This window comes from Podarcis raffonei, chromosome 7, assembly GCF_027172205.1.
Source record: "Podarcis raffonei isolate rPodRaf1 chromosome 7, rPodRaf1.pri, whole genome shotgun sequence".
In the NCBI taxonomy this organism is placed as follows: domain Eukaryota; kingdom Metazoa; phylum Chordata; class Lepidosauria; order Squamata; family Lacertidae; genus Podarcis; species Podarcis raffonei.
This window is the reverse complement of record NC_070608.1, coordinates 52,753,865-52,780,316: the sequence shown is the minus strand read 5'-3', so window position 1 is coordinate 52,780,316 and position 26,452 is coordinate 52,753,865. Positions and strand designations below refer to the sequence as shown.

The 26,452-nt window shown below is 39.7% G+C and overlaps 1 protein-coding gene across 1 annotated transcript; it reads left to right on the top strand.

Annotated features, from left to right (window-relative positions):
- Positions 1-18: 18 nt before the first annotated feature.
- TMX3 (thioredoxin related transmembrane protein 3) lies at positions 19-25,463 on the top strand. Its single transcript, XM_053396617.1, has 16 exons — positions 19-162; positions 1,232-1,286; positions 3,725-3,764; positions 4,561-4,684; positions 5,041-5,086; positions 5,426-5,506; positions 6,945-7,044; positions 8,011-8,088; positions 10,773-10,839; positions 11,871-11,969; positions 12,751-12,808; positions 13,884-13,937; positions 15,971-16,027; positions 21,857-21,986; positions 22,320-22,388; positions 24,730-25,463. The coding sequence occupies exons 1-16, from the start codon at positions 108-110 to the stop codon at positions 24,994-24,996; spliced, it is 1,380 nt and encodes a 459-aa protein (XP_053252592.1). The 5' UTR covers positions 19-107; the 3' UTR covers positions 24,997-25,463.
- The last annotated feature ends 989 nt before the right edge of the window (positions 25,464-26,452 follow it).

Here is a 26,452-nt window from a genome sequence, read left to right as displayed (position 1 = left end):
GGAGCCGGAGCCGCCGGGCGCATGCTCCGTGGGGCCGGGCGGCGGGGTTGTGGCTCCGCTTCCCCTTCCGGCCGCCGCTTCGCTTGGGTCCACCAGCTCCTGTCAGTATGGCAGAAGGGAGGAGAAGAGATCGGCGGAGGAGCCCACTCTTGTGGGCGGCAGGTAGTCGCCACGGAGGAGGGAGTGGGAAGTATATGGCGGGAGCGGAAGAGGGTCGGAAGCTGCTCTGGGGGCGGCCAGGGGGCGGGTGGGTATGAATGGAAGGGGTTGCTTAAGGGCCGAGGCTTCGCCTGCCTGCCTGGGAAATGGCTGCGAGGGTGGGCTGCTGCTGCGTGAAGGGGAATACGAGGCCGTTCAGAGGCGCGAGTGTCGTGGGCGGGGCGCGTTTTGGGGGACCCCGCGGTGGCCACCTGCTGCAGTTTTGGCAAAAGTCTGGGCCTCTTCTTGGCGAAGGGAGGAGTCTGAGGAAACGAAGCCCCACCCATTGGTACCCACAGAGGGGCAGGCGGCACATGGCACCTGCTGCCTGCTTGGCCATAGAAGCAAGTGGGGGTGACAGTGGGCAGCTGCCACTCTCTCTAGCTTCTTCCCTGATCTCTGTTTTTGTGGGAAATACAGTAGGTGAGGGCGAGAGGCAGCTGTGGCTCTACCTGCCTGTGTTTTTTTTTTAATCTTCCTCTCTCTGGGTGGGAGGCAAGGAGGATGGAGCCAGCAGGCCTGCCCATAAAGAGCAGGTGGGCTGGGAATGGCAACAGCTGATCCAGCAAGGCCTCCTCTTGCTTGCTGTCTTTTGTTTCTTGGCCAGAGGTGACATAGTGTTGAGGACTCTGGCTTTATTTCTTCACTGTAAAGAGGAAGGGGAAGATGTGCAAGAGGGGGAAGAGTTAGCAGTACTTTGCCACTCAGAGAGAGGGGGGGGGGGTGAACAAGCAAGCAGAGTTGTTCTTGCCTATATATGCATCCTATTTGTGCCTTTTCCTCTTGGCTTCTCAAGGAGACAGTGAGCGAGCAAGTAGAGCTTCCCAGGGAGAGAGGGCAATGGTCAAGTGATCATCAAATATCCTGAAACATTAAAACAGGTGGAACATGGTTTGGGGTCCATTAGAACTGGAGAGAAGTGAGACTTAGGTGGAAACTAATTGTAGGGGTGTTGTGGAGGTGGGATAGACAAGATATGAACAGACATTAATATGCATATGTGAGACCAAGATAAACTCTCTTTTTTTGGTAGTTGCGGCATTTATTTTGGTAGTTGATGCATCTTTCGTGGAAGACTTAGATGACTCGTAAGTATGCAGTGTTTTTATTGTAGATGATGACTTTAGACATTATTTGAATCCATATATCACATGTAGATGTTTTTCTGGTATTCATTGGCAGGTCACTTCATGCAGCATGCTCTTCTTACACATGAGTATGTTACAGAGTCCAAATGCATAAAAGTCAGTCACCTTCTCTGTGGTAGGAAACACAAAAGAAAAATAAGAACATATAATGTATTCAAAACGAAATGGGGTTGTAGTGGGGGTGAGCTACAGAGAGGAGCAGGGAGGCAAAGTCCCTTTGTGCAAGCAGAAATTCACTTGTTTGGTGTGGGATTCCATACATAATTTCTTGCCCACATTGCTGATATTTAAGAGGAGAAAACTAAACACAAATCAGATGCAAGAATGCTTCCTGGCACCTGACTGCCCTTGTGGATCCTGCCACCCAATGCTGTTTCCTCGCCTTGCCTCTAGAGTGGGTTAGCCATGCATCCACTATTTTTTTAAAAAAATCACTTTGCTAGCAGCTGTGAAGCATGTTGCAATCTCCAGTGACACAGCAACAAACTGTCAGAAAAGTGCACACAATGTGAATGTCAAATTGGGTTGGCATTGCCCTTTCAGCAATTTACCTCCACCAGCTGCTTGGTGCCAACAAATCTCATCAGAAATATCTCATCTCTTAGACACTTAGTTAAGCTGCTGACCCAACTTTCAGACTTGCAGAACAGTCTGGGCTCTGATACTGGCTTCATCAAAACTGTTTCTCTGTCTGGTTTTGAGTTACAGGCATCTAAATAGCCATGTTCCCTCTATTATTATTATTATTATTATTATTATTTATTAAATTTGTATACTGCCCTTCATCTGAAGATCACAGGGCAGTTCACAACATAAAAATAAAAAAATGAGAACACCAAATAATCAAACAAAAACAAACACAAACCAATAGCCGCCATCCCCACCCCCCAAAACACATAAGCATTTCAGATCAGGGCTGTGAAGCAGGGGAATGGAATTTATAGCTTTTCTTTTTTCCATTTTCCCTTTAAAAATTGCCACCCCAAATACTGCATGTTATAGTATTTGTTGCTTGCAACTGCTTTTACAAGGGGGTGGGGGTGGGCACACAGGATACTAGTCTCCTTATTTTGCCTAGTTTGTCTGTAATTTAAATATAGAATCATAGAATCTTAGAGTTGAAAGGGACCCAAAGGGTCATCTAGTCTAACTCCCTGCAATTCAGGAATCTCAGCTAAAGCATCCATGACACATGGCCATCTAACCTCTGTTTAAAAACCTCCAAGGAAGGAGAGTCCACCTCTCGTGGGAGTCTGTTCCACTGCTGAACAGCTCTTACTGTCAGAATTTTTTTTTTAATGTTTAGTCGGAATCTCCTTTCTTGCAACTTGAAGCCATTGGTCCTTCCATCCAGAGCAGGAGAAATCAAGCATGCTCCCTCCTCCATGTGACAGCCCTTCATATATTTGAAGATGGCTATCATATCTCCTCTCAGTCTCCTCTTTTCCAGGCTAAACATACCCAGCTCCTTCAAGCACTCATAAAGCTTACCTTCCAGACCCTTGATCATCTTGGTTGCCCTCCTCTGCACATGTTCCAGCTTGTTAACATCCTTCTTAAATTGTGGTGCCCAGAGCTGGACCCAGTATTCAAAGTGTCGTCTGACTAAGGCAGAATAGAGTGGTACTATTACTTCCCTTGATCTTGACACCATACTTCTGTTCATGCAGCCTAGAACAGGGTTATCTTTTTTTTGCTGCATCATTTTGTATTTGTTTGCTCTTATAGTAATGAAGACCCAACTGAAATAACTTGTTCTTACAGTTGTAATTTTAAGTGTGATTTATATTGCATATATCTTGTAGATTGCATGCTGCACTTTTACATATAAAAACACTTTAGAAATGTAAGAAATGGACTGTAAAGTAACAGAATAGACAAAGTAAATGTTGTGAGCTATATATATATTTTGCCAACAAAATAGTGATGTAGCGGTTGTTTACCTTTATAGATATAAGATAACTAATCTGTAATTTGTGTTGGCAAATAATTAGTTGACCTTAATCGCATGCTCAGAAGTATCATATCCCTGGAACATGTTAACCCATTTTAGCTTTTTAAGCCTCTTACAAATTATTTAAGACCTATTAATTTTGGTGGTGGTTGCTACTATTACTAATAATAATAAGCATATTTTCTTGTATTGCTTAAGTGCATAGGTAAAAACATTTTTAGTGTGGTCGTCGATATTTGTGATCTATTGCTAGTCCACACAATAATGGTTATCATGAAGGATGGGAATGATTTATATTCTGTTAACAGCAAGGTATAAAAGAGTCTTCAGTAGTAAAAACAAGCTCTTCTCTTGCTTTTGTATTATTTTAATAAAATGCAAAATACTTGTCAAGCATATTTAATCAGCTATGCTTCTTTCTTAGGTTTAAAGAGAACCGTAAAGATGACATTTGGCTTGTAGATGTGAGTATAACAGCAAAAAAGCAAAACAAACAATCCCCACAGCACAAAACTATTCAAAAACAAATTTTATCTCTGTTTAAGAAAAGCTTCTACATTCATGCTTATCTTAATTTCGACGGAAGAAAAAAATAAGTTCTAAATACAATACAATACAATGAATTATACTTATCAGGAGTGGATTCTTATAATACATGAGGGTTTAATGTAGGTACTCGTTGCTGTGTGGCCCTAATAAAAAAGATTCCATTGTTGAAAAATCTGGAGTACAAATGTTAATTATGTTGATGGGCAGATAAACTCTTTGTAATGATATGATAACCCAAAAATTGCTTTGATTCAAGTTAATTGCATACAATTTTGCTTTGCATGTGTGTTGTATCATATATAAAAAATAGTAGTGAACAATATGCTACACTACTGCACATTGAAGTATTACCTGGACAGCACTGTTAATATGCAGCATTTTAAAGACATAGATACATGATTTTTTTGTTCGCTTTTATTTATTTTTTCAATTAGTATAATTTTTGTTGAGTTTTTAATTTTCAGAATAATGCCCTGTAACTGAATTGATACTCTACTATCCAAGCAGATACTGGAAGAATTCATTTTGTTGTAGAAGTGTAATGATGAGCAAACTCAAAATGTACTGCTAAATAAACAAATTTTGTGCGCATTTAAGAAATGTGGTAGTTTCCATCTGTCCCCATGGGTGGTTTCATATACAAGTACATGTTTAATAGTTTCTCCAAAGACTTCACTGGCTATGCTTATTTTTGTGTGTGTGTGTTCTCAGTTTTATGCACCATGGTGTGGCCATTGCAAGAAGTTGGAACCGGTGTGGAATGAAGTTGGTAAAGAGATGGGAAGCACTGGTTCACCAGTCAAAGTTGGGAAGATGGATGCAACTTCTTATTCTAGTAAGTGCTTTAGTAAGGTCTTCTGATCTGTGTTAGAATTTATACTCTTTGAAAGTAACATGAAAGCCAGTAGGTTAACCAAACACATATAAGCAAATTCTGTGTTGGTTCAAAGCTCAGTGGGGAAATTGGCATGGCCTCTTGGCCTCTATTCTTTCATGGAAGGATGCACATCATCTGACAGCCTGTTCCTATAGAAATAGGATTATATATGCAACAGTTTGTATGTTATAAAAATGTCTGCTGCTGTTTGTTTGCCACTACAAGAAATGCCAGTAAAACGTTTTTGAATATTGTAATTGTATTAATTAAAAATGCCCTTTTAAATGCTTGGTTATACTACTGTTTGTTTGTAGGCATTGCCTCTGAATTTGGAGTTCGAGGCTATCCAACAATTAAACTGTAAGTAGAATTTTGTGTCTTGTATATTAAAACTTTAGTGCTTTGTAGTATCATTAGTGTCTCTTGTGCAAAGTGTTCCATTCTGATGTATTGGACCATTATTTAAGTTTCTTCTTTGTTCACCACTCCTGAAATCACCTAAAAGCTAACTGATGTTGTGAGGAACATCATCGCTGCTTAGCTGGCCTTCCCACTGCAGTAAGGCTATTGAAATACGTTGCTACTGTGTGTTCATAAAATGTGAGCCCTGGGTTGAACTTTTTCCAGTTAACTGTATGTGCTAAAAGTATTGCAGCACTTGAAATATTCATCCAAGATGTTGACTATTATTTTACGTAGGTTAAAGGGTGATTTGGCATACAACTATAGAGGACCCAGGACCAAAGATGATATTGTTGAGTTTGCAAACAGAGTAGCAGGGTGAGTATTTTATAGCATCAGTTTTGTATGGCATGTGGAGTGGAGAGTATGTGGCAACAGTTGAATGTGGGTGACTTAGCCCATGGTACACTATACAAGCAAAGTGGCTTAATGTCATAAGACAATTGATTACAGTATGCTGAGGTAGCTCATAATTCTATTTCATAATACATAAATATATGTATATAGAAAGAGTGATTCTGTGAAGTGACATCTTGACTTCTAAAATCCATCCAAGTAATGTGTTTAATCTAGCATGCATGCATGAGCCCTTGAATCTGTTGCAGGTATCATATTCCACCACCCCCATGCCTCTCTAAACCGTCCTTTAGTTTTCTTTACAAAGCCTTTAGATTTCAGTCTTACAAACTGTTCACATAGCTCAGCCCATGAATATCCTGGTCTTGACAGGCAGTATGATTACATGAAAAGATTTGTCACCCAAAGCCGCTTGTTTAATAAGTTATTAATATATGTGCTTGTCATTCCAAGGTCAGTTCCTTCTTATTCTGTCAGAAGGAGGGGGAGATCTTTGTTGTTGTTCCAGAAAATTTGTGAGATAGAAAAATTAAGCTACAGTTGTTGATTAACTGTCAGTTAATAACAGCACTTTTTCCAGACATCTCTTCTGTGCCTAAGTCGCTAGTAACCTATAGTTGTCACAAGACGTTAACATAAAATTTAGCCACCTTATTTCACCTTATTGTGATGTCTGCATGGAACTATTTGGACTTTAGCAGCTATTTCTTTAACAAATGCCTCTGATCAATTCCTAGAAGTCTTACAACATCTTGAAAAACATAGCTATCATAGTAGGAAACGCTGGAAGAAAATACATCTAACAACATGATGAAATTACACTACAGTTCTTAATTAAGTCTTTAAAATGTTTCTATATTGACTCCAGTAATGATGCAACTATAGAACACAGTTGCTGAACTGGAAAGCTAGGATAGGATGATGTAACATTTCCTAATAATTATTAGATGCTAGATGCTAGCAGGATTTCCCTTCCCCCATTTTAAAAAACAAGTCTTTATTTTGCTTGGTCAAGGCAAATGTTCACTAATGATTTTCATGTGTTCTCCTCAGTTTCTAAACACTTAGATAATTTCTTAGTGTTGTCATCTGATACTTGAAAGTGCATCCTTTTAAAAAATGAAAATAAAGGTTTTTGGTGGATAATGCCAGTACATGAGGTTAGCACATTGTAGTTGATTCCCTACCCCCCACCCCAATGTCCACATATAGAAATATGTGAAAGTGTTGAAATATTTACAAGAGAAGACAAACTGGTGTGATTCAGCACTCCTGTATTGAGTTCTCATTGGTCTTAGATTTAAAGGTGTTTAAAGTTATCAGTACAGTACTCAGAGACAGCAATTGGAAGCTGCTTTTCTTGCTCCCATTTATCTGTTTTCTTTATTTTATTCTTCAGGCCTATTATTCGACCCCTCCCTAGCCAGCAGATGTTTGAACATGTGCAAAAGAGGCATCGTGTATTTTTTCTTTACATTGGTGGAGAATCTCCACTGAAGGTTTGAAACTTCATTTAAATTATTGTTTGCTGATTCCAAAAGAGTATTACGTTTTAATGCATGCTTCCTAAGATTGTTCTGGTAGCTGGCATCTCAACCCTAAGTAATTTCACCAAATCTGCAAGGGTACTTAAAGTTGCAGCTTTGGGAAAATAAATAAATAAATAAATAAATAAATAAATAAATAAATAAATAAATAAAGTAAGTTAGTGCAGTGAGGTAGATATATTTAGATTCATAGAATTGTAGAGTTGGATTTAATGATGCTATGATGAGAGAAATCAGTGTTATTCCCTTGAAGAAGAAGATTCCTAGAAACTGAGTTGTTAATCTCCTGAAGTACAAAAATGGGCCTGTGGATTGTGCCTCTGGGATTTCATACCATAACTTACGCTGCAAATTGGAGGAATGGTGTGGGAGGGAATGGACGAATAAGAGTGCTACTGCTGATGCATGACATCATGAGGATCAGCTGGCAGTAGACAGACACATTGACATAGCATGACTATGTTGAGACACAGTCACAAGTACTTAAGGCCAGGGTCGGGAACTTGAAGCCTAAGGTCTTGATGTTGCTTTCAGATTAGTTTTGTGGGGACTGTGGGGAGCAGAGAGGAAGAGAAACATGAGGGGAAAGGAAGGGGAAGCTAGAATAAATGGAGAGATGAGAAATTTAATAATTTCCTCTGCAAGTGATCAGTAGCCATATGCTAAGAGTGATCTGTCCCTTCTCCGGCAGCCTCCTGGGAAGCAAGGATGGGTGAGAGAAAGGAAAGGCTGTTCCTCTATGACTTCAGGCCCCAACACCAGCATGCAGCTCTCAACCCAAAAAGGTTCCTTGCCCCTGCTTTGGTGAATGAGAAACCAATATTTAGCAGTGAAATAAGCAACATTGTATTTTTGTTTTGCTATGTTTATTATGAAGATTGAGAAACTGTTTTAAAATGTCTATTTGTATTTCCACAGGAAAAATACATAGAAGTTGCTTCCGAACTAATTGTTTATACCTACTTTTTTTCTGCCTCAGAAGAGATACTACCTGAGGTAAATTTATTCAAGAATGTATGTAAATAAACACTGGTAGATTACCGTTTAAAATGTTTGAGGTGGTGGTGGTGGGGTGTTTTCATGTTTTGTTTTGTTTTGTTTTGTTTTGTTTTGTTTTGGTATGCTTTACATGAATGCAAGTAAGAGTTGTCATTTGAAGTCTTTCTCCGCAATCGGAAATGAGCCATTTAGGTGTGACAATGCAACATGTCCAATTACGGCTTTGTGAAGTAGCCACAGCTGACAAGGCAAGGCACTTTTAAATTTCAGCTCCATTGGCTGTGGAATCAGCACCATCTAAATTTAAGAAGAGACACTTATTGGGCACACAGTTTAGTTGCACATGTTCTGTTTAGGTCTGTCTTTCCTTGAGGTCTTTGAAAAGGGGGATGGGGCTGATTCCGGTTCTGATTTTTCTTTGTGTGCAAGGTAGACATGGAGCTGTTGGGAGTATAATTCTGTCATGTTCTTGTTGCTACTTGACAAGGGAAAAACAGAACAGCTTCAATCACTTAATGGGAGACCATGGGTGATGAAAGTGATTTGTAGAGGATAGGATAGTAACGTTTACTTAAATTATTGGAGGTTGCAATGGTAAGGCTGGAATTTAACATCATGCCTTGCCAGACAGAACAGTCTCCCTTCTTCTCCTCCTCCTGCATGCTGTTCTGTGGGTTCTCCTGACACACCCAGGTGGATCTGTGGGATCAGGGGTGTAGGGGCGAAAGCCTCATTGCTCTAGTGAAAGCCTTTGCAGTGACTTTCACTAGCACACCTGGTTAGTGGAAACTGGTCCTAAGTCTTCTCAACAATATTTTGTATCATTCTCTCTCTCTCTCTCTCTCTCTCTCTCTCTCTCTCTCTGTGTGTGTGTGTGTGTGTGTATGTATATATCTAGAGAGAGAGACCCAATGTTCCTTGTACAGTGGTACCTCTGGTGAATGAGTGTTGCTCATTCACAAATCTATGCTGTAGTGCACTTAAGATAGTTAGATCTCTCTGATCCTAGTTTGCATTCTGATGCAAAAAGAAGTTTAAAAGATGCACCCTATACTAGTTATATTTGGGGAGGAAATGTAAATACTTTACCAGCCCACTTTAATACTATACAAAGATTTTTTTAAATGTCATTTTCCCCATTGTGCTGTCAATGTTTTGGGTGGCAGATGTATTATAAGAGTTAGATCCTCTCATGAAGATGACCACAGTGGTGGTGGTGAGGTTCAAGGTAAAGTTCAAAAGACAATTCCTTGCATTTTTATTCTTTGACAGCATAGCTGCATTGTTTCATGTGTGTGTGTGTGTGTGTGTGTGTGTGTGAGAGAGAGAGAGAGAGAGAGAGAGAGAGAGAGAGAGAGAGAGTGTCACTAGTATACCTTTAGGGCTTGGTGCACAAAAAGCAATGAGGCTATTTTTAATGCACACAAGGCATCATCTATTGTCTCTGCTGGCTTGCAGTTTGTCCCACTTTGTGCTCATTTTTTTTACTATCCTCAGGGTTTGAAACTGCAAAAAATAGGGACAATAGAATTTTAAATTATCTAGAGAATAAAAGTACACCATGCTTTTACACAAGAATTTTTCTAGAAGTGTGAAGAATGCCTTACTTGAACATAGGCATTGCATATCTATGATATAACAAACAAAAATCTTAACATTTATTCACCAGCTAGCTTCGTTATGTAACGAACAAACCTTTTAATTGTTACAGATACTAAACTGGAAAATCAAAGCTAAATTTCTGATTTGTTGACTAACTTGAGCTATAAAAGTACAGTGGTACCACAGGTTACATACGCTTCAGGTTACAGATTCCGCTAACCCAGAAATAGTACCTTGGGTTAAGAACTTTGCTTCAGGATGAGAACAGAAATTGTGCGGCGGTGGCTGGAGGCCCCATTAGCTAAAGTGGTGCTTCAGGTTAAGAACAGTTTCAGGTTAAGAATGGACCTCCGGAACGAATTAAGTACGTAACCAGAGGTACCACTGTACAAAAATAAAATTTCCTCATATCCAACCTCCTTTCTTAATAGAACATTTCTGCACACAGTTTATTTTTTTGGTATTGTCAGTTTTCTCCTTCAAAAATGTTGCCTAGCTTTTATGTCATCCAACTGGGGAAAGAGATTGGGAAGAATATCTGCATCAGAGGTGCATGGTCAGTGTATTAGGTTGTGATGCTTACTCTTAATTTTATTTATGACTTACAATTTATATTCTGCCTTTCTGCATATAGCACCCAAGGCAGCTAACAAATGAAAAATATAATGAGCCCAAATAACAGAATGAGAAAGCAAATAGAACCCATAAACCAGACAAAGAAACCATCAGATGTAACTTTTTAATTTACAGGTCATCTTAATATATTTTGATGTGACGTCAGCTTGACAAGCCAATGCTAATTTAAAATTAAAATCTTCACCTGTTTAAAGAGAGACATCAAAGAGAGTGGTGATGTAGCCATCTCTAGGCAGGAGAGGCCATGGTGCTTTTCTTTTCTTTTTTTTTACACCTTCACACTGTTTGTTTTTATTCAGTGACTTTGTGTTTTATGAATATTTATAAGCCACTTCATGGTCTATAACTGAAAAGTAGAATCAATAAAAAATGGAAAATATAAATGTATCCTGAAAGTTTCTTTGTGCCATTAAAGTGTTTGGTTTATCTTTTTTATCTTTCAGTATGTGACACTCCCTGAGATGCCAGCTGTTATAGTTTTCAAAGATGGAACTTATTTTGTGTATGATGGTAAGTTATAGATCAAGAGTAATATGTCAGTAACAGGTAACGGATTCCTCCCCCTGCATTTTAAGGATTCTAGCCCTAATACGTCTCTGTCTAGATGCTGTTACATACTTCTCAAAAATGTGTGTTGATTGTGCACAGTCTTTGATAATTTAGAGATGTAAAAGCAGTGCTATGCCGGCTCAAACTGTGACTGGCATCCTGTCATGTGTTTCAAAGTAGGTTGCTCCTCGTATTTATTAATTATAAACAGGCACTCTGTAAGTTTCAGTTGTGCACATGGTGATTTGCTAGGCCTGGTGTATATTTTAATTCCCTCCCACAGGTTTTCTTTTCCAGTTGACTTGGGATTCTATAGCTGTTCTGGGGGTCCCTTCCCATTAATATTTTTACCTGAAGGTGTTGGTCTGGTAGTTCTACAAAATTTGAAGTTCCCCAAAATCTGCTGACACCTCTTTCTTCTTCCTGGATGTTGCCACTTTGGTTACATGTGGGTTTGGATTCAGACCTACTCTTCCATGAATGGAAGGGCTCCTTCCGTTTATGGAAATGAGTCAGATCCAGTAGAGGCTGCATCTCTGCTTACTGAAACTCACAGTGACAGAAGCGGGAGACGGCTAGTTCAGTGGTTGTCACTTAGCTGCACCACCTGCTCTGAAGAGTACCTCAATCCTCTGCAGCAGATTATAAAGGGGGCTGCCACTGAGTGGGAAAGTTGGCTAAAATTGCCTTTCGTTTACAGAATAATCCACTTTTGAGTTCCACTCTGAGCAATTTTGAGTCCAAACAGTAGACTGACACTTGGAGAAACAGTATGCTCTTAGTATATCCAACCAGTAGATCGCAATCTGGGCAATCCACCCCACGCATGCTCCCCCTCCCTCCAATGGCAATGGGTAGATCACTGCCAGTTTTTTTTATACTGGGAGTAGATCACAGTCTCTTGGGAGTTGGACATACCTGGTATATATGATAGTGTTAGAAGGAGGCATGAGCATTTATTTTTTCTTTCCCTGTTTTTTTCCTTTTTAAAGAATATGAAGATGGTGATTTGTCATCCTGGATAAGCAAGGAGAGATTTCAGGGGTATCTTAATGTTGATGGATTTACTCTGTATGAACTTGGAGACACAGGTAAGATGTCCTTCCTTCAGAACTTAATTGTACACTGCGTTAACACTTTTGTATGTAAAGTCAGCTGCAATTTTAAAAAGCTGCTTTATGTTGTACTATGCCTGGGAAACATCAAAGGATTTTATGGATTATGGATTTTCTACTGATGCATGTCCCTTCTTCAGATCCTGCTTGAATGATGCCAAACATTCACACTACTTCTAATGCTAGTAATCAGCACTCTTCAAAACTCCCTTTCTATGGAAAGCTAAATCTAGGCTAGAACTCCTCTCCCAGACATGATATCTTTCCGTGGGCAGCAAATTTCAGTCTTGTAATCCCCACATATTTTGAAATGGGACAGTTCTCCTGTAACAGTAACCTACTTGAACAATGAATTATTATAGGTGATAGGCATTGTGTAGGACACACAGAATAACTTCAAAAGAAAGTTTAATAGTAGTGATGGAGTTTCCAACTTAAATACTATATTCTGCTCCATGTCTTCCATCAAGGTATGTTGTAGCTTGTGTATCTGTAAGACCTTTCCATTTGAGAAAGTGCTTTGTGGTTGGGGATGAGTAGTGTTTTATTTTCAGTAGCATTTTCCATTTCTGGAGCATATAGCTATATATATATATATATATATATATATATATATATATATATATATATATAAATAAAATAAAATAATGGTTACAAAATAGCTGTTCTGTTTCTTTGGGGTTGGGAGGTTACTTAAATAAGAAGCATCTTTCTGTAGACATATCCTAAATTTAGTTCTATGTCTTTTGCTTTTTAGGAAAACTTGTGGCTATTGCAATTATTGATGATAAAAACACTTCTGTTGAACATATCAGGTATGTTGGTGTGTATACGTGATAAAACATAACAAACCATTTAGAAAATGACACCTCTTGAACATCATACTGCATGAACCCTGCTCCAATCCCTAACTTGTCTGTTGTTGGACTACGTTGTTTAAAAACTAATATAAAAGGAAGCTGCACATGAAAAACAAGCCATGGGTTTAATCACATATTATTAATAAAGGGAAAAGGGTATTGTCCTATGTACAGTTACTAGGAATTCAGTCCTGCTGAACTCACCATTCACTGGATCAGGTTTCCCTTTTCTTTTTTTCACCAATTTTTTAATTGATTTTCCAAATTATTACAAATTAAACCAAATTAATTTAATTTAATACAATTTCATTTTTTAGAAAACCTGGTTTCCTATCGTGTTACAAGCTATGTCCAAGATGCATCTCCACTGCTCCATCCATTGTTGCTTCAGTCTCTAGCTGACATCATTTCACTTGCCATTGTTGTCCATTCATTCAGCTGCCCTTTTTATCACCCTTTTAATCAGATAGGATTGAGCTGTATGTCATACATATGAAGCTTCTGTATTGAAGGGCACAGACAAATACAGTCATACCTTGGTTGTCAAATGGAATCAGTTCCGGAAGTCCATTCGACTTCCGAAAATGTTTGAAAACCAAGGCGCGGCTTCTTATTGGCTGCAGGAGCTTCCTGCACTCAATTGGGAGCTGCGGAAGCCGTGTCGGATATTCGGCTTCCAAAGAACGTTCGCAAACCGTAACACTTCCAGGTTTGTGGCGTTTGGAAGCCAAAACAGACAAGTACCAAGGCATTCAACAACCAAGGTCCGAAGGTACTCAAATAGTATGTAGTGGCACAAAACTGAGTAGAATCTGGATTTCTTGTATATCAGGAGCCATGGAGCAGTCTAGATGTAATGGCCAAACAGTCCCTTGGCCTTCATAAACAGGTTTTATGCTTAGGTACTCCCTTCTTATCTCCATGGCTCATTGTGTTTCATTGCTGAATGTACAGCAATGCTGTACAATACCATTGCTGAATAGATTCTGTTTATATTTGTGGAAATACTGTGAAATGTTTCTTTTTACAGGTTGAAGTCTATTATGCAGGATGTTGCAAAAAATTATAGAGACCACTTTCATAGGTACATGCATATATTTAATCATTTGTTAATTGTTCCTAATCGTGTGTTAAGTGGGTTTGAATAAGTACTGCAAATTCTAGTAGTTTTGACCGTGACAGTTAACAACAAATCCATTCAAAAAAGCTAGGTAATCTTAAGACTGTATACACAAATTGTCCGAATTTAGGAGAAAAGTGGAAGAAACTAAGCTTTAGGCATTGCATATGTTTTGAAAAAGTGTGTGTGCTGCATTTTCTTTTTAAAAAGACTTTTAAAATACCCTAACACATGTATGTCACACATTTGCTCTCTGGTGGAGCACCTTCTGATGTCAAGATAGAATAGAAACTAGGTTCTTCATTGAAAAAGTATACATTCACAAATAACTGTTATGAGAAATAAATAATACTGAGATGGAAAAGCTCTTCCGTTTTATTAGATCTCTAATATGTGTGCAGATCGGTTTACCATACTGACATCAATTTAAGCTGCAATTATTAGCCACTTTAAAATACAAATATTAGCTCATGCAGAGCAAGATACTTTTGCCTTTTTTAAACTTTCAGATATATGAACAAACTGCCAGATCCTTAATGGTTGTAGCTAGATGTTTATCCTGGCACTACTTTTCTGAGAATAGTTTCCTGGTCCAAAGGGACCAAGGTACAGGAGATAGCAAAGCTGTACAACAATGTTGCTACCCATGGGTTTTGTTCAACTAAGGGCAGCTCTTCTGGAGGTTGTAAATTACTTGTGTGCAAATGATGAAGCGTGAGAGTGGTTTAGGGGAATGCAGAAGCAATCTAAACAACTCTCACCTGCTTTTTATCTAAGACAGTGCATTCAACATTTACATTTTCTACTGGGACAGTTAAATTCTTTACCAAGAAAAAGGAAATGTGCAGAATTAGTCTATTTTTGTGTACTCCATATTCGGTTCCTAATTTTTAATTTTGTTCTTGTTGTGGGGAGGGGCAAGGGGTTGTGCTAGTAAGCACTGGAGTGCCCCCTCACATTCCTGGCCACTACTTAGTAGTATTGTTTGGCCTGTCCAGTTTCTTAGGATTCAATAACTCACAAGGACATAAGATCCAACCGTTTAAACAAAATATACACACAGTCCCATGCTTTTGCCTAGCTATGGGTTGCATCCAATGCTCTGTTAACAGAGTTCTGCTTGCACATCGAGACTTCCATTTCCTCTCCCCCCCCCCCCCCGTGTACCCACAAAATCTGCACACATAGGAGAGGAGGAAGAAAGTGTGTTGCGTGAGCAGAGCTACAGCACCGGATATGACCCTGTGTTAGCAAGTCCTCCTCACAAATACAGTTGCTGAAATTAGTCCATTTTTTATAATTTGAAATAACTACCATACACAAGATTCTAGCAGTGGATAATTCATGCAAGTAGAGCACCTGACCTCTTATACACTGCTTTGTAAGAGTTGTACTGAAGAATGGTTTGTAACTAAAATGAATGGATTGGATACTGCTTTAGAACTGTCTGTTTATTGTCCACATTTTCCACTTAGCCAAGAAAATATAGTGGAAATAAAAGTGCAGAAAAGCATAAAATGTGATTAATTGCCATGATCTATATTAAGAGGAGAGTATCGCTAGAACTCTGAAAAGGAATAAGCATGTTAGGAGTGATAATACAAAATAACTTTTTGTTGTGGGTTTCATGCTATCTTTTCACTAAGTCACACACCCCTTAAATCAGGATCCCTAATTCCCTCACTCCCCAGGGGTTGGTGAGACCGCCCTAATAACAAAATGATCAGTGTGGTAACAGTAACTTCCTTTGAAGACACACTTTCACTGCCGGTCAGCTGATTGGCTCTGGGAGCAGGCATTCACAGGAGCTTGCTGTAACTGCTGATCAGCAGTTGCAGCAAATCTGTTTGGCAGAAGCAGTTTCGATTCAAACTGCTGCCTCCAAATGAGGAACCTCCAAGTTTGCCTCCAAGTTCTCCAAATATAGATGGATACAACTTGCTGTCATTTTTTAAAAGTTAGGTTTAATTAACAATTTGTATTTTGACTCTTCACAGGAGCTTCCAGTTTGGCCATATGGATGGTAATGAATACATGAATAGTTTACTAATGGAGTAAGTATGTTTTTGAGATTTCATGCTATTAATATCATTTGTGTAGTAAGGTTTTTATTTTGAAACTCTGTTCTTGTGTTTGCTGTAAGTAGGTTACAAATATCTGTAGAAAGAGAGCATATAAACTTGGTAGATATGTGAAAGTTGATCAGTACATGCATTGGTTTTGCACAGTGTAAGATGAGATACTCTGCCTAGTGATTGCCTTCACAAGAATGGATTCAGCATGTTCCCTCCATGGAATCACTGTGAACCCTGGAAATTTATCATATGAATTGTCTGTGCCAAAGTTACACACTTGTCCTAATTTTATGATTTGTACTGTTTTGTGTGTGTTTGCATTTGTGTTTAAAATAAATAGCACTTGGATATGGCCCTTCAATATGCAATAAAACCATTTTACTTTTAAAGAGAACACTTTCATTATATATAAAACCTAGATATTTAAATTTTGTATATAACTTTTTCCACTAGATGGCAGGATGGGATAGTAAATGGAGAGAGAAAAGGCACATAAATGAGAGCTGAACATGAAATACACACACACACACACACACACACACACACACTGATTGAGGCTTATATATACTGTGAAATGATTACACGCCATTAAGGAGAAAAACATATTAGGAACTTACGAGTTTGTTTTACATGCTTGATGGATTTTGAATTTCAGCTATTGTTGCTGAGCTTTTGTGATCTAGAAGAGGCGTATAAAGCTCTCAAATCTCTTTGAGAGGATTCAGAAGGGCAGCTCCGGGTTGTGTTCCATTGTTTCAGCAGAGAAATAACCCTTATTGTTCCTGAATAGAGGCTCAAATTACACCAAAGCTTAAGGCTTGGAAGCTTACATCTGATACCTTTGTTTCCCAGTAGAAATGAGGCTATTCCTGCAGATCAGGCATGTCCAACCGGTCAAAAGTTCAACAACTTTGATCAATCCAATGGGTAGATCACTGCCAGTTTTTTTATAGTGGGAGTAGATTGCAGTCTCTTGGGAGTTGGATATGTTGGCTATTTGCAGTATGGTAACGCTGCAGAGAGCTTGCTGGGGAGACCATGCATTAAAAAGAAAGGACTCAAAAATAACTTAAACTAGGTTTTAATAAGAAAAACAAAAACTCCTTTTACACTAAGTACATTAACAACCAGACCAGACCCAACCACCAACCCATCCCCCAGGGTAATGGGAGAGCTAGGTGCTGCTCCTTATATACTACACCCAAATGCTGACACACCTTAATCAAATTCAACTCAGCAGCACCTGCTGTGCTTCACAGCTGTAAAGCTGGGTCTCGTTATCTTACTCTGGCCCTTGCTCTGGCCCCTTAAAGACATACACATCGGGTGCAACAATGATGAACCTTTACATTTAAATAAACCATTCAACATTTCCCCTGCGGTTCATCATTGTGGAACAAAAACATAAAGCATATTTTGTACATGTCTTTCATGTGTAACCTTTGGAAGTGCTTTAGTAAAAATGTCCGCAATTTGATTGTCACCTGGAACATATTCAAATACAATCATTTCGTCAGCAATTAGTTTCTTTACAAACTGTAAGCGTAACCTTAAGACTCTAGTGCGCTGCGTATTGGTCTCTGAACACAGGATAGCAAGTCCGCTCTGGGAATCAAGGTAAACTTTTATTGGTAGTGTTACTTGCATCTGTAGGTCTGCAAATACTTGCAGATACCATTCTACATCACGAGTGGCCTGAACGCATGCACATAATTCACTCTCTGTTGTGGAGAGACAAATAATGGTTTGTGTCTGGGACTTCCATTCAAATGGACAACCGTTATAACAAAACACCATACCAGACACACCCCTGCAATTATTTTGTTCCACTGCATGAGATGCATCGCAGAAAATTTCAAAACCTTTGTCAATACATGTTGTAAACTGCAACCTATAATGTTTGGTGTGTTTAAGGTAATTTCTGAACATCATTGTAGCTTTTTGGCTCAAAAACTGCCTTATTGGCATACACAGTATTAAAATGTTCATCTGCAAAATGTTGTGGCTTCTGCCTCTTTCTATCTGAACGTCTTAGTCCAGAAGGAGAGTCAGACTCCTCAGACTTAATGGGACTAAGTGAACCACTAGTTTCAGGTTGTAAATCATTGTCAGATTGAAGAGATGCCTGTAGGCTAAGCTCACGGTCAGAAAAATCAAGAGAATCTAACCTCCCCTCGGGTCCCTTTAACTTTAAATCATCAAACAAATCAGATTCAACAGGCTTTTTGTCTTTTTCCATTAATTCAGAAGCACCATTTCCTGCTGCTGCTGCTTCTTCCTCTTCTTCCTCAGTATTATCTATACCATCAGTATCTTGGAAGACAGCAACTCCATTCCAATTTACAGTTTGTATCATGCTTCTGGTAATATGAAATTTGCCAGTTGCTGGTATGTAAATTCTGTACGCCCCCTGCTGGTAGCCCATTAATTTTCCCTGGACACTACGTTCACCCAATTTCTGCTTAGCGGGATAATGCATTATTACATCTGAACCCCAAATGCGTAGGTATTTCAGATTAGGGCGTTTTTTAAACAGCTTCTCATAGGGGGTGACATCTAAACCAGAATGATAACTGCGATTTCTAACATAACAAAAAGCATTAAGCGCTTCAGCCCAAAAGTCTTTGGGCAGATTAGCATCGTGCAGATACGTTTTAACCCCTGCCTGTAGGTCACGCTGCACAACTTCAACAAGCCCATTTTGCCAGGGACTTCGGGGGCAAGATAACTCATGAGTAGTCCCCTGCGCTTCCAGGAATTTCTCAAAATCCTCAGAAACAAATTCCCCGCCCCGGTCAGAAAATAGGTTCTTAATTGGTTTGTTAAAGTGCGTTTTTACCCAGTTGCAAAAAACTTTGTACTTCTCAAATGCTTGGGACTTCTCAGCTATTGCATAAGTCCAACAATATCTACTATACTGGTCTATCAGAGTAAGCCAGTACTTAGAACCTCCTAATGATGGTGGGAGTGGCCCAACTAAATCACAATGTACACGCTCAAATGGCTCAGTTACTTTCCTATCTGAGCATCTACCCTTGCGTGCAACCTTAATCTTATTCTTGCAACAGGATAGACATTGCATAAAGAATTTACATGGTTTTAAGTTGAGGCCATCAACAATATTCTTTGTCTTAATTACATCAGCAAAATTCAGGTGTCCCAGAATTCTGTGCGCCTCATGGACACACCCGGAATGTGGCCTTACATTCCTCAACCCCTGGCTTGACTGTGCTGCTCTGCAATTTATAGGCGATTGGGAGTAGGTGCGAAAATACAGTCTATATAAACCATCAGATTCCCGGGCATATAATAGACGTTTGTTCCCATCAAAAAACTCACACATTGACTTTAAGAAACGCACAGTTATCCCTTGACGAGCAAAACACCATACTGATAATAAATTGTCCACTGACGGGCAGTAAATGCAGTTCGCTATTGTAATGTTTAAAGAGTCAAGTTTAACAGTACCCCTGCCAAGCGACTGCAAGACTTGTGAATTGGCTAAATGTACATTACCAATTTCCTCTTCGAAAGAAATAAACAAGCTTCGATCGTTGCAAATATGCTGAGATGCTCCTGAGTCCACAACAAAAGACTTCCACTTGGCACGTTTAAGTCTTTTACGATCTGTTGTCCTAGCATGGAAAACTCGCGGCTCGTTTCTGTCTCTACTATACGATGTCGGCTGCTGGGCTGACGACCGTGACTGACGAACAGAAACAGGCTTGGGAGTACTTTGCTTTCTTTTGGATCTGCAGTCCTTTGCAAAATGTCCTTGTTTATTGCAGAACCAACAACGCTTTGCAGCTTTAAATGCAGTTGTATCACCACAGGTTTGCATATGGCGTTCCTCATTACTTCTGGAAATAGGAGTGCTTATGGCACAAGCCTCCCTTCTGTCCAACTCGCCCATTAATCTTGCCGTCACCCCTTCCACAGTTAATTGTGCTGGTGGAACAGCAGATATCTGGCTAGCTATACCATCAAAGTCCTCATTAAGGGAACAAAGAATGATAAAAACATACTGAATATCAGGTATCTCCATGTCCCTTCGAATTAATTCGCCGCGTATTGCCTCCAGACGTCTCAAGTGTGCTGCCAAATCACCACCAGGCTGCAACTTCGTCTGGTACAACTGCTTGAAAAACGTCAATGCAGACGCTGACTCTTTTCTAACATGCACTGCTGCAAGACTGTCCCACATTTCTTTGGCAGTTTTCTTATTTCTTATATAGACTACTTGCTGGTCGCTGACTGCCAAATTAATTATCGCCCTGGCTTTTGCATCTCCTTTCGACCAAGCATTAGTCACAGGGTCAGGAGGGTCATCAGTTACATAGGTCCATACTTCTCTAGAGGTCAAAAGCGCCTCCACCCGAAAAGACCATAAACTATAGTTCTCATCTGTTAGCTGTGGGAAGAACAGAGCCTTCTCAGCTTCAGGAACCCGGTCAACCATTCTGGAACTCTTCCAGACCCACAGAACTACGCTAACAGGAGAAGGAGTTTTCAAACCTTTCTCAGAGTCCAAAAATATGCAGTCATCCACTCAGCAGCTGGGCCCATAACCAAAGATGTTGGCTATTTGCAGTATGGTAACGCTGCAGAGAGCTTGCTGGGGAGACCATGCATTAAAAAGAAAGGACTCAAAAATAACTTAAACTAGGTTTTAATAAGAAAAACAAAAACTCCTTTTACACTAAGTACATTAACAACCAGACCAGACCCAACCACCAACCCATCCCCCAGGGTAATGGGAGAGCTAGGTGCTGCTCCTTATATACTACACCCAAATGCTGACACACCTTAATCAAATTCAACTCAGCAGCACCTGCTGTGCTTCACAGCTGTAAAGCTGGGTCTCGTTATCTTACTCTGGCCCTTGCTCTGGCCCCTTAAAGACATACACATCGGGTGCAACAATGATGAACCTTTACATTTAAATAAACCATTCAACAGGATATGCCTGCTGTAGGTAATGAGAAGCCATGCTTAGCTCTCCTTGGCTTGATCCACTTGACAAATTACAATATTATTCCAAATGTAACCTGTATAGTTGGCAAAAGACATGTTGCTGGAGACTACAGCAAATGGTACTTTTGGGCATGTTGTAGAAGTTAGTAGCTAGCTACAGTGGCAGTCTAGGGGAATCAGATTTCTGTCTATCAAGGTTGCCTTCATTCTGCTCTAGATACCATGACTTGCTGGCTACTAGTATAGTCTTCGAAAGAAAGTGCAAATAGATAAATAGGTATCTCTGCGGCAGGAAGGTAAATGGCGTCTCTGTGTGCTGCTCTGGTTCGCCAGAAGCAGCTTAGTCATGCTGGCCACATGACCCGGAAGCTGTCTTCAGACTAACTCCGGCTCCCTCAGCCTATAGAGCGAGATGAGCGCCACAACCCCAGAGTCGTCCGCGACTGGACCTAATGGTTAGGGGTACCTTTAGCTTTACCTTTAGTGTAGTCTTGTCCAGATTCACTTGTTGTATCTGCTGTTCCCCCTCATTGTTAAGCATTGGGAAAGTGGACTATGAAACCTTTGTTAGAAGCAAGATGGTTAAAGGTGAACCTTGTATGATTTTTCAATGTCCTAGGGATGTGGCAAATACTCCACTACCACCACCTCATTTGGTCTTCCTGCAAGAAATGAGTTGAATCACTTGTTCAGATACTATAGATAGGATAGTTGCAAAGTCAAGTTGCCAAGAAGCTTTTATAGTTCTTAGGTGCTCTATTAATAAACTGAATGCTGATAACTGAAAGCTTTTTCTGTTTTTAGTTCCTGACTTGTTTGATTTTACTGTTTCAGTGATCTGAAAATCCCCACTATAGTTGTATTGAACACATCCAATCAACAGTATTTCCTACCTCATAAACCTATTGAGAGTACTGAAGATATGGTTCAGTTCATTAATGAGATCCTGGAAGGCACTGCAGAAGTAAGCCTTTCTCTTTTATTCAAAATCTCTTTAACCAATTCTTGAACTGCTCAAAGACCTAACAGTTTGTTGGCGATCTTACTTCATTTCTGTTTTCTGATTTGAATGTGCAGTACCAATGTTCCCTGAAAAACAAGAGTCGCTGGAAAGAACTAACATTAGAGACAGCCTGGGGACAGCTCCTTGCAAGGGACCCCAGGAATGTCACAAGAAAATAATTTTCCCCTTCAGTGGAAAAACATTATATATCAGACTACATGGTGAACAAAGGTGGATGCAAGCTGAAATATAATTGACTAGTGCTAATGCCTGGTTTTACCTTTGAAATTTTAGGCGCACGGTGGAGATGGAATTCTTCAACGGATCAAGAGAATAATTTATGATGCCAAGTCTACTGTAGGAGTAAGTAATGTCCCATCTCTGTTAGATAATGTCTAAGCGTATATCAGATATAAAATAGGGACTGTACCTGCCAAATATCCAGCATATTAAGGTCCTCAGGTTACCCATCCTAACATCAATATCTAATTTGATCACATGATTTTGGATGCTGGGTTCTGTATTTTAAACCAGATTGTTACACTATATCTGCCTTTTGAAACACACATCTTGGCATCAGGAATCCAGACGTATGGCAACCCATATCGGCAGTGTTGCTTTTGGCGATTTCCCTTAAAAATAGCTCAAAAATAGCTCAGAAATTTCCTTTTTTAACATTTATTTTTATATTTCTGGCAAAACTCTAAAAAACTCATCAACTTTGGCTGAAGAAAAGCTCAGCAACTTTTCTGTCCGGATTTTCACCTTTTGAAATACGCCAACCCTAGCTTAGACAGAGAGATGGATCACAGAAATCCTTTGAAAATCAGCTTCCCTCTTTAAAGTGCTCTCCATGGAGTCAAGTAATAATCCTTGTGTCGACTTCTGCCATGAGTTTCCAAGACAGTGATAGCTATTCCCAGCAGCTGCAGGCATTTGCGTGTCAAGCCCCAAAACCCATCCCCATGGAAATAAAGACACAAAGGAGACAGAATTTAGTTTAAAGGTTAATGGGCAAATTTAGGCCACTACTTTATTGAGTACACAAGTGTGATTGGTATTGGCTTAGGCATTGGTATCTAATGACTGTAACTGGCTCCTGCCCACCCTGCAGGCCACCCAGCAGGTAGCCTGCACAGGGTAAACTACCAGCAAAGGGAGCTCCAACAATGGCTATTGATTGGTGCTCACCCCTGGGGTTCCTGGCATGACCCTAGCTCCTCCCCAGACTTTGGCCGAGATCCAGACCCCAAGATTCCTTTAACAGAATACCCTATCAAATGGAGGGGCAGGTGATGACCACACCTCCCCCCCCCCATTCCCCTAAACCAATGCCCAACCGCCAAATGTTACAAAGTTGTGACAATTCTAAGAGGTAGGCAAAAACCCAGTGGCCAGTGCCACATTGGAAAAAAATCCTACCCGGCCCCCGTTCCAAAACAGGCGTCCAAAGCAAGGCCAGATGCCGACCTAACAATAGGTGGGTGGGTCCCCACGTCGCGGAGGTCCCCACGTCGCGCTGCTGTTTAAATACTCTACCCCCAATCAGGCCATCACGCCGATTGGCTAAAAGCCTGTGGCAAGATTGTGCCACCACTGGCTGGAGCGGGGCAAAGCCCCGCCTCCATGCCGGTGGGGGGGGGGGAGTCCTGGGGCTGCGCACAACGTGGACCCTCGGTTAGGAGGATCCAACTTCTAGAGATATACAGTATGTACTACTGGTAATCCATGTGACAAGTACTGCTAAAAGAAGCAGCATTTGTTCAGATCTTTAGCAGATGCTTCAAGAACCCTTAAAACTCACTTGTCAACTGGTTCAGCTACCTCCTCTCTGTACTCACAGCACATCTGGAAACCTGAATGTTGTTGGCCTGCCAGAAACACAAACAGCCAACACAAGAACAATAAGTTACATATAGGTCTGTGCACATATTTCCATAAAGACATAAAATCTGTTTTGGGGGCAAAGCCTGCATAGATGTACACAAAACTTAGTTTGTGGAATTGCCCTAAAATAGAATAACAATTATAATGGCTTCAGGTAGGTAGCCGTGTTGGTCTGACGAAGTGTGCATGCACACGAAAGCTTATACCCAGAACAATCTTAGTTGGTCTCTAAGGTGCTACTGGACAATTTTTTAATTATAATGGCGTTAATTTGGTTTTAACTTGATGAATCGAAGATGTTTGCGGGGAGAGTACATCAGCTTAACACACTGTAAATATCAGAAGCTTTTAAATCTAAGACAAGTCCTACTAAATGCGCACTCCTATCCACGTCTGTGCAAAAGCTTAAGTCCCATTGAGTTCAATGAGACTTAGCCCCAGGTAAGTGTTTTAGCACTGTAGCTTTAGTAACGTTTGCTGCTTCTTATCCACTTGATATACCGAATGCCGACCTTCAAGATTTTCACAACCGCCAACTTCATCGGTTCATAAATTCCCTTTAAAATAACATCTTTAGGTGAGCGATCTCCACTTGCCTGATGCTTCCAGGAACTGCTAAGTACGTAATTCCCACTGTGTTTTTCTGCATTTTATTTCCCTCTGACTTACTCTTTACAAACCCCCTTTCCCAAAACCATGTGTACATATACCTGCAGCTCAGGATAACATGATGGACCGTATTCTGTGAAAGCTTATGCAGTGATATATTTGTCAGATGTTGTTGAATTGTCACTAACAGCTAACCATTTCTCAACAGTCTGTTTTCAAGAGTTCCCCCCTTCTGGGCTGCTTTCTCTTTGGTCTACCACTGGGTGTCATCAGCATCATGTGTTACGGAATTTGTATGGCTGACTCTGATGGAAGATCAGATGAAGTGGAAGCATCTAAGAAGGAAAGTACAGGGCGGGAACTGACTGATGAAGGCACTGAGGAAGAACAAGAGGAAGAAAACAGCGAGAACCGTCTAGAATTTCCAGGTGGCGAGCAAGAACAGAAAACTATATTTGAAAAGAAAAAAGACTAAATTGCTTAATTTTAAAAAATGTAGAATTTCAAAATATAGACTTATTTATTGAATTCATCTATTTACCTGTGACCTTCAGAGATGATGAACTTTTTGTTTTACATGCATGTGTTCCAATTGCTTGGCCATGAAGAAGAATGAGTGGAAGTCTGGGTTTCAGAGTCCTTTACTATCTTTATCCTGCTGAAAAGAATTCAAATTAAGGGATGTATATATGAGCTATTTTACAGTGATGCACACTGAAGTTTTCTTCTTTCTTTTCTAGCTACTGAGAACTGGTTAACAATTATTTTAACTATGTGGCCAAAGTAAATAAAACATTTAAAAAGGACTGCAGGAATGTTCTCAGCCTAGAGTGAAATTTGTAAATGGGGAAACATACCTTTGGGACATTACATAAACACTTTTAAAAATAGTTAGTATTGCTTTGAAAAGCAGTATGTACTTCATTTTATTTCATTTTTGTTTTTTTTTTATAAAAAGATGTAAATTTTAGATAATCTGTTACAGAAGTCTCATGGCAGTGCTAAACACAGGTATTGCAGTCTCTCTTTAGTTGTTTTTTATGCAATTTTAATATTCTTCAAAGTAGTATTTGCTTACTGGGTCCATTTGCTATTGCATTATATTGGTCCAATATGGTTCATTATTAAGAAATCACTTCTGTATTTAACTTAAAAGGAAAAAACCTTGCTTTTAGATGAGATTTCCCCTAATCTTGACAAAACTGAAGGTTTCATTTGCTCATGACAAAATTAGTGGAATATTTTTTTCTGTGTGTCTGCTGCATGATTAATGACAAGTGTTTCTTTAATATGCCAAAATATTTTTAAAGGTGGGTTAAATCTTGCAACAACTGTCACTTCTGTAAGTGACAAACACATAAACAAATATTTTATTGGCTTGTTATCAGTGATACCTGCATTTGACATCTCAACTACATGTTGATTGGACAGAGCAATTTAATTATCTGAAGGACTGTTAACACTTATAGAAAAGGGGGGTATTTGTCAGTGCAATACATTTTCATTAACTGTTAAATCACATAAGTCATCTCTAATACTGTCCCTTGACATTGAAAGCAACTAAGCTCTCTCCAGAGTTAAGATCTCAAGGGATAAGCTATAAGATGGTGTTTGGAGTATTGATACCATGGTGATTACCATAGCAACCAAACCTATGCTGCTCATTTTCAGAACTACGGCTGTGTCACATCCAGTTGGAAAACTGAAAAATAAAAGCTTCCCAGCTTGTGAGTCTTGGTAAAGCAGTTTGGTGTAATATGTATGGCTACATATGTACATTCTCAAAAAAGAAATTTTAAGCTTGGATAAAAAAGTTTTTAAGGAATTAAGACTAGAAGGTAGAATTTTTTATCCTCATGAAGATAGGGAAACCCTGTAGTACTTTAAAGCTAATCAACTTTCTAAAACATTCCAAGCCAAGCAAACAAATT

What these genes read in the sequence shown, in the direction of transcription:
- TMX3 (XM_053396617.1), top strand. Translation starts at nt 108, where the DNA reads ATGGCAGAAGGGAGGAGAAGAGATCGGCGGAGGAGCCCACTCTTGTGG. An exon ending in GTGGAAGACTTAGATGACTC is followed by an intron (nt 1,287 to 3,724) that starts GTAAGTATGCAG and finishes CTTCTTTCTTAG; the next exon opens with GTTTAAAGAGAACCGTAAAG. An exon ending in AACTTATTTTGTGTATGATG is followed by an intron (nt 10,840 to 11,870) that starts GTAAGTTATAGA and finishes TCCTTTTTAAAG; the next exon opens with AATATGAAGATGGTGATTTG.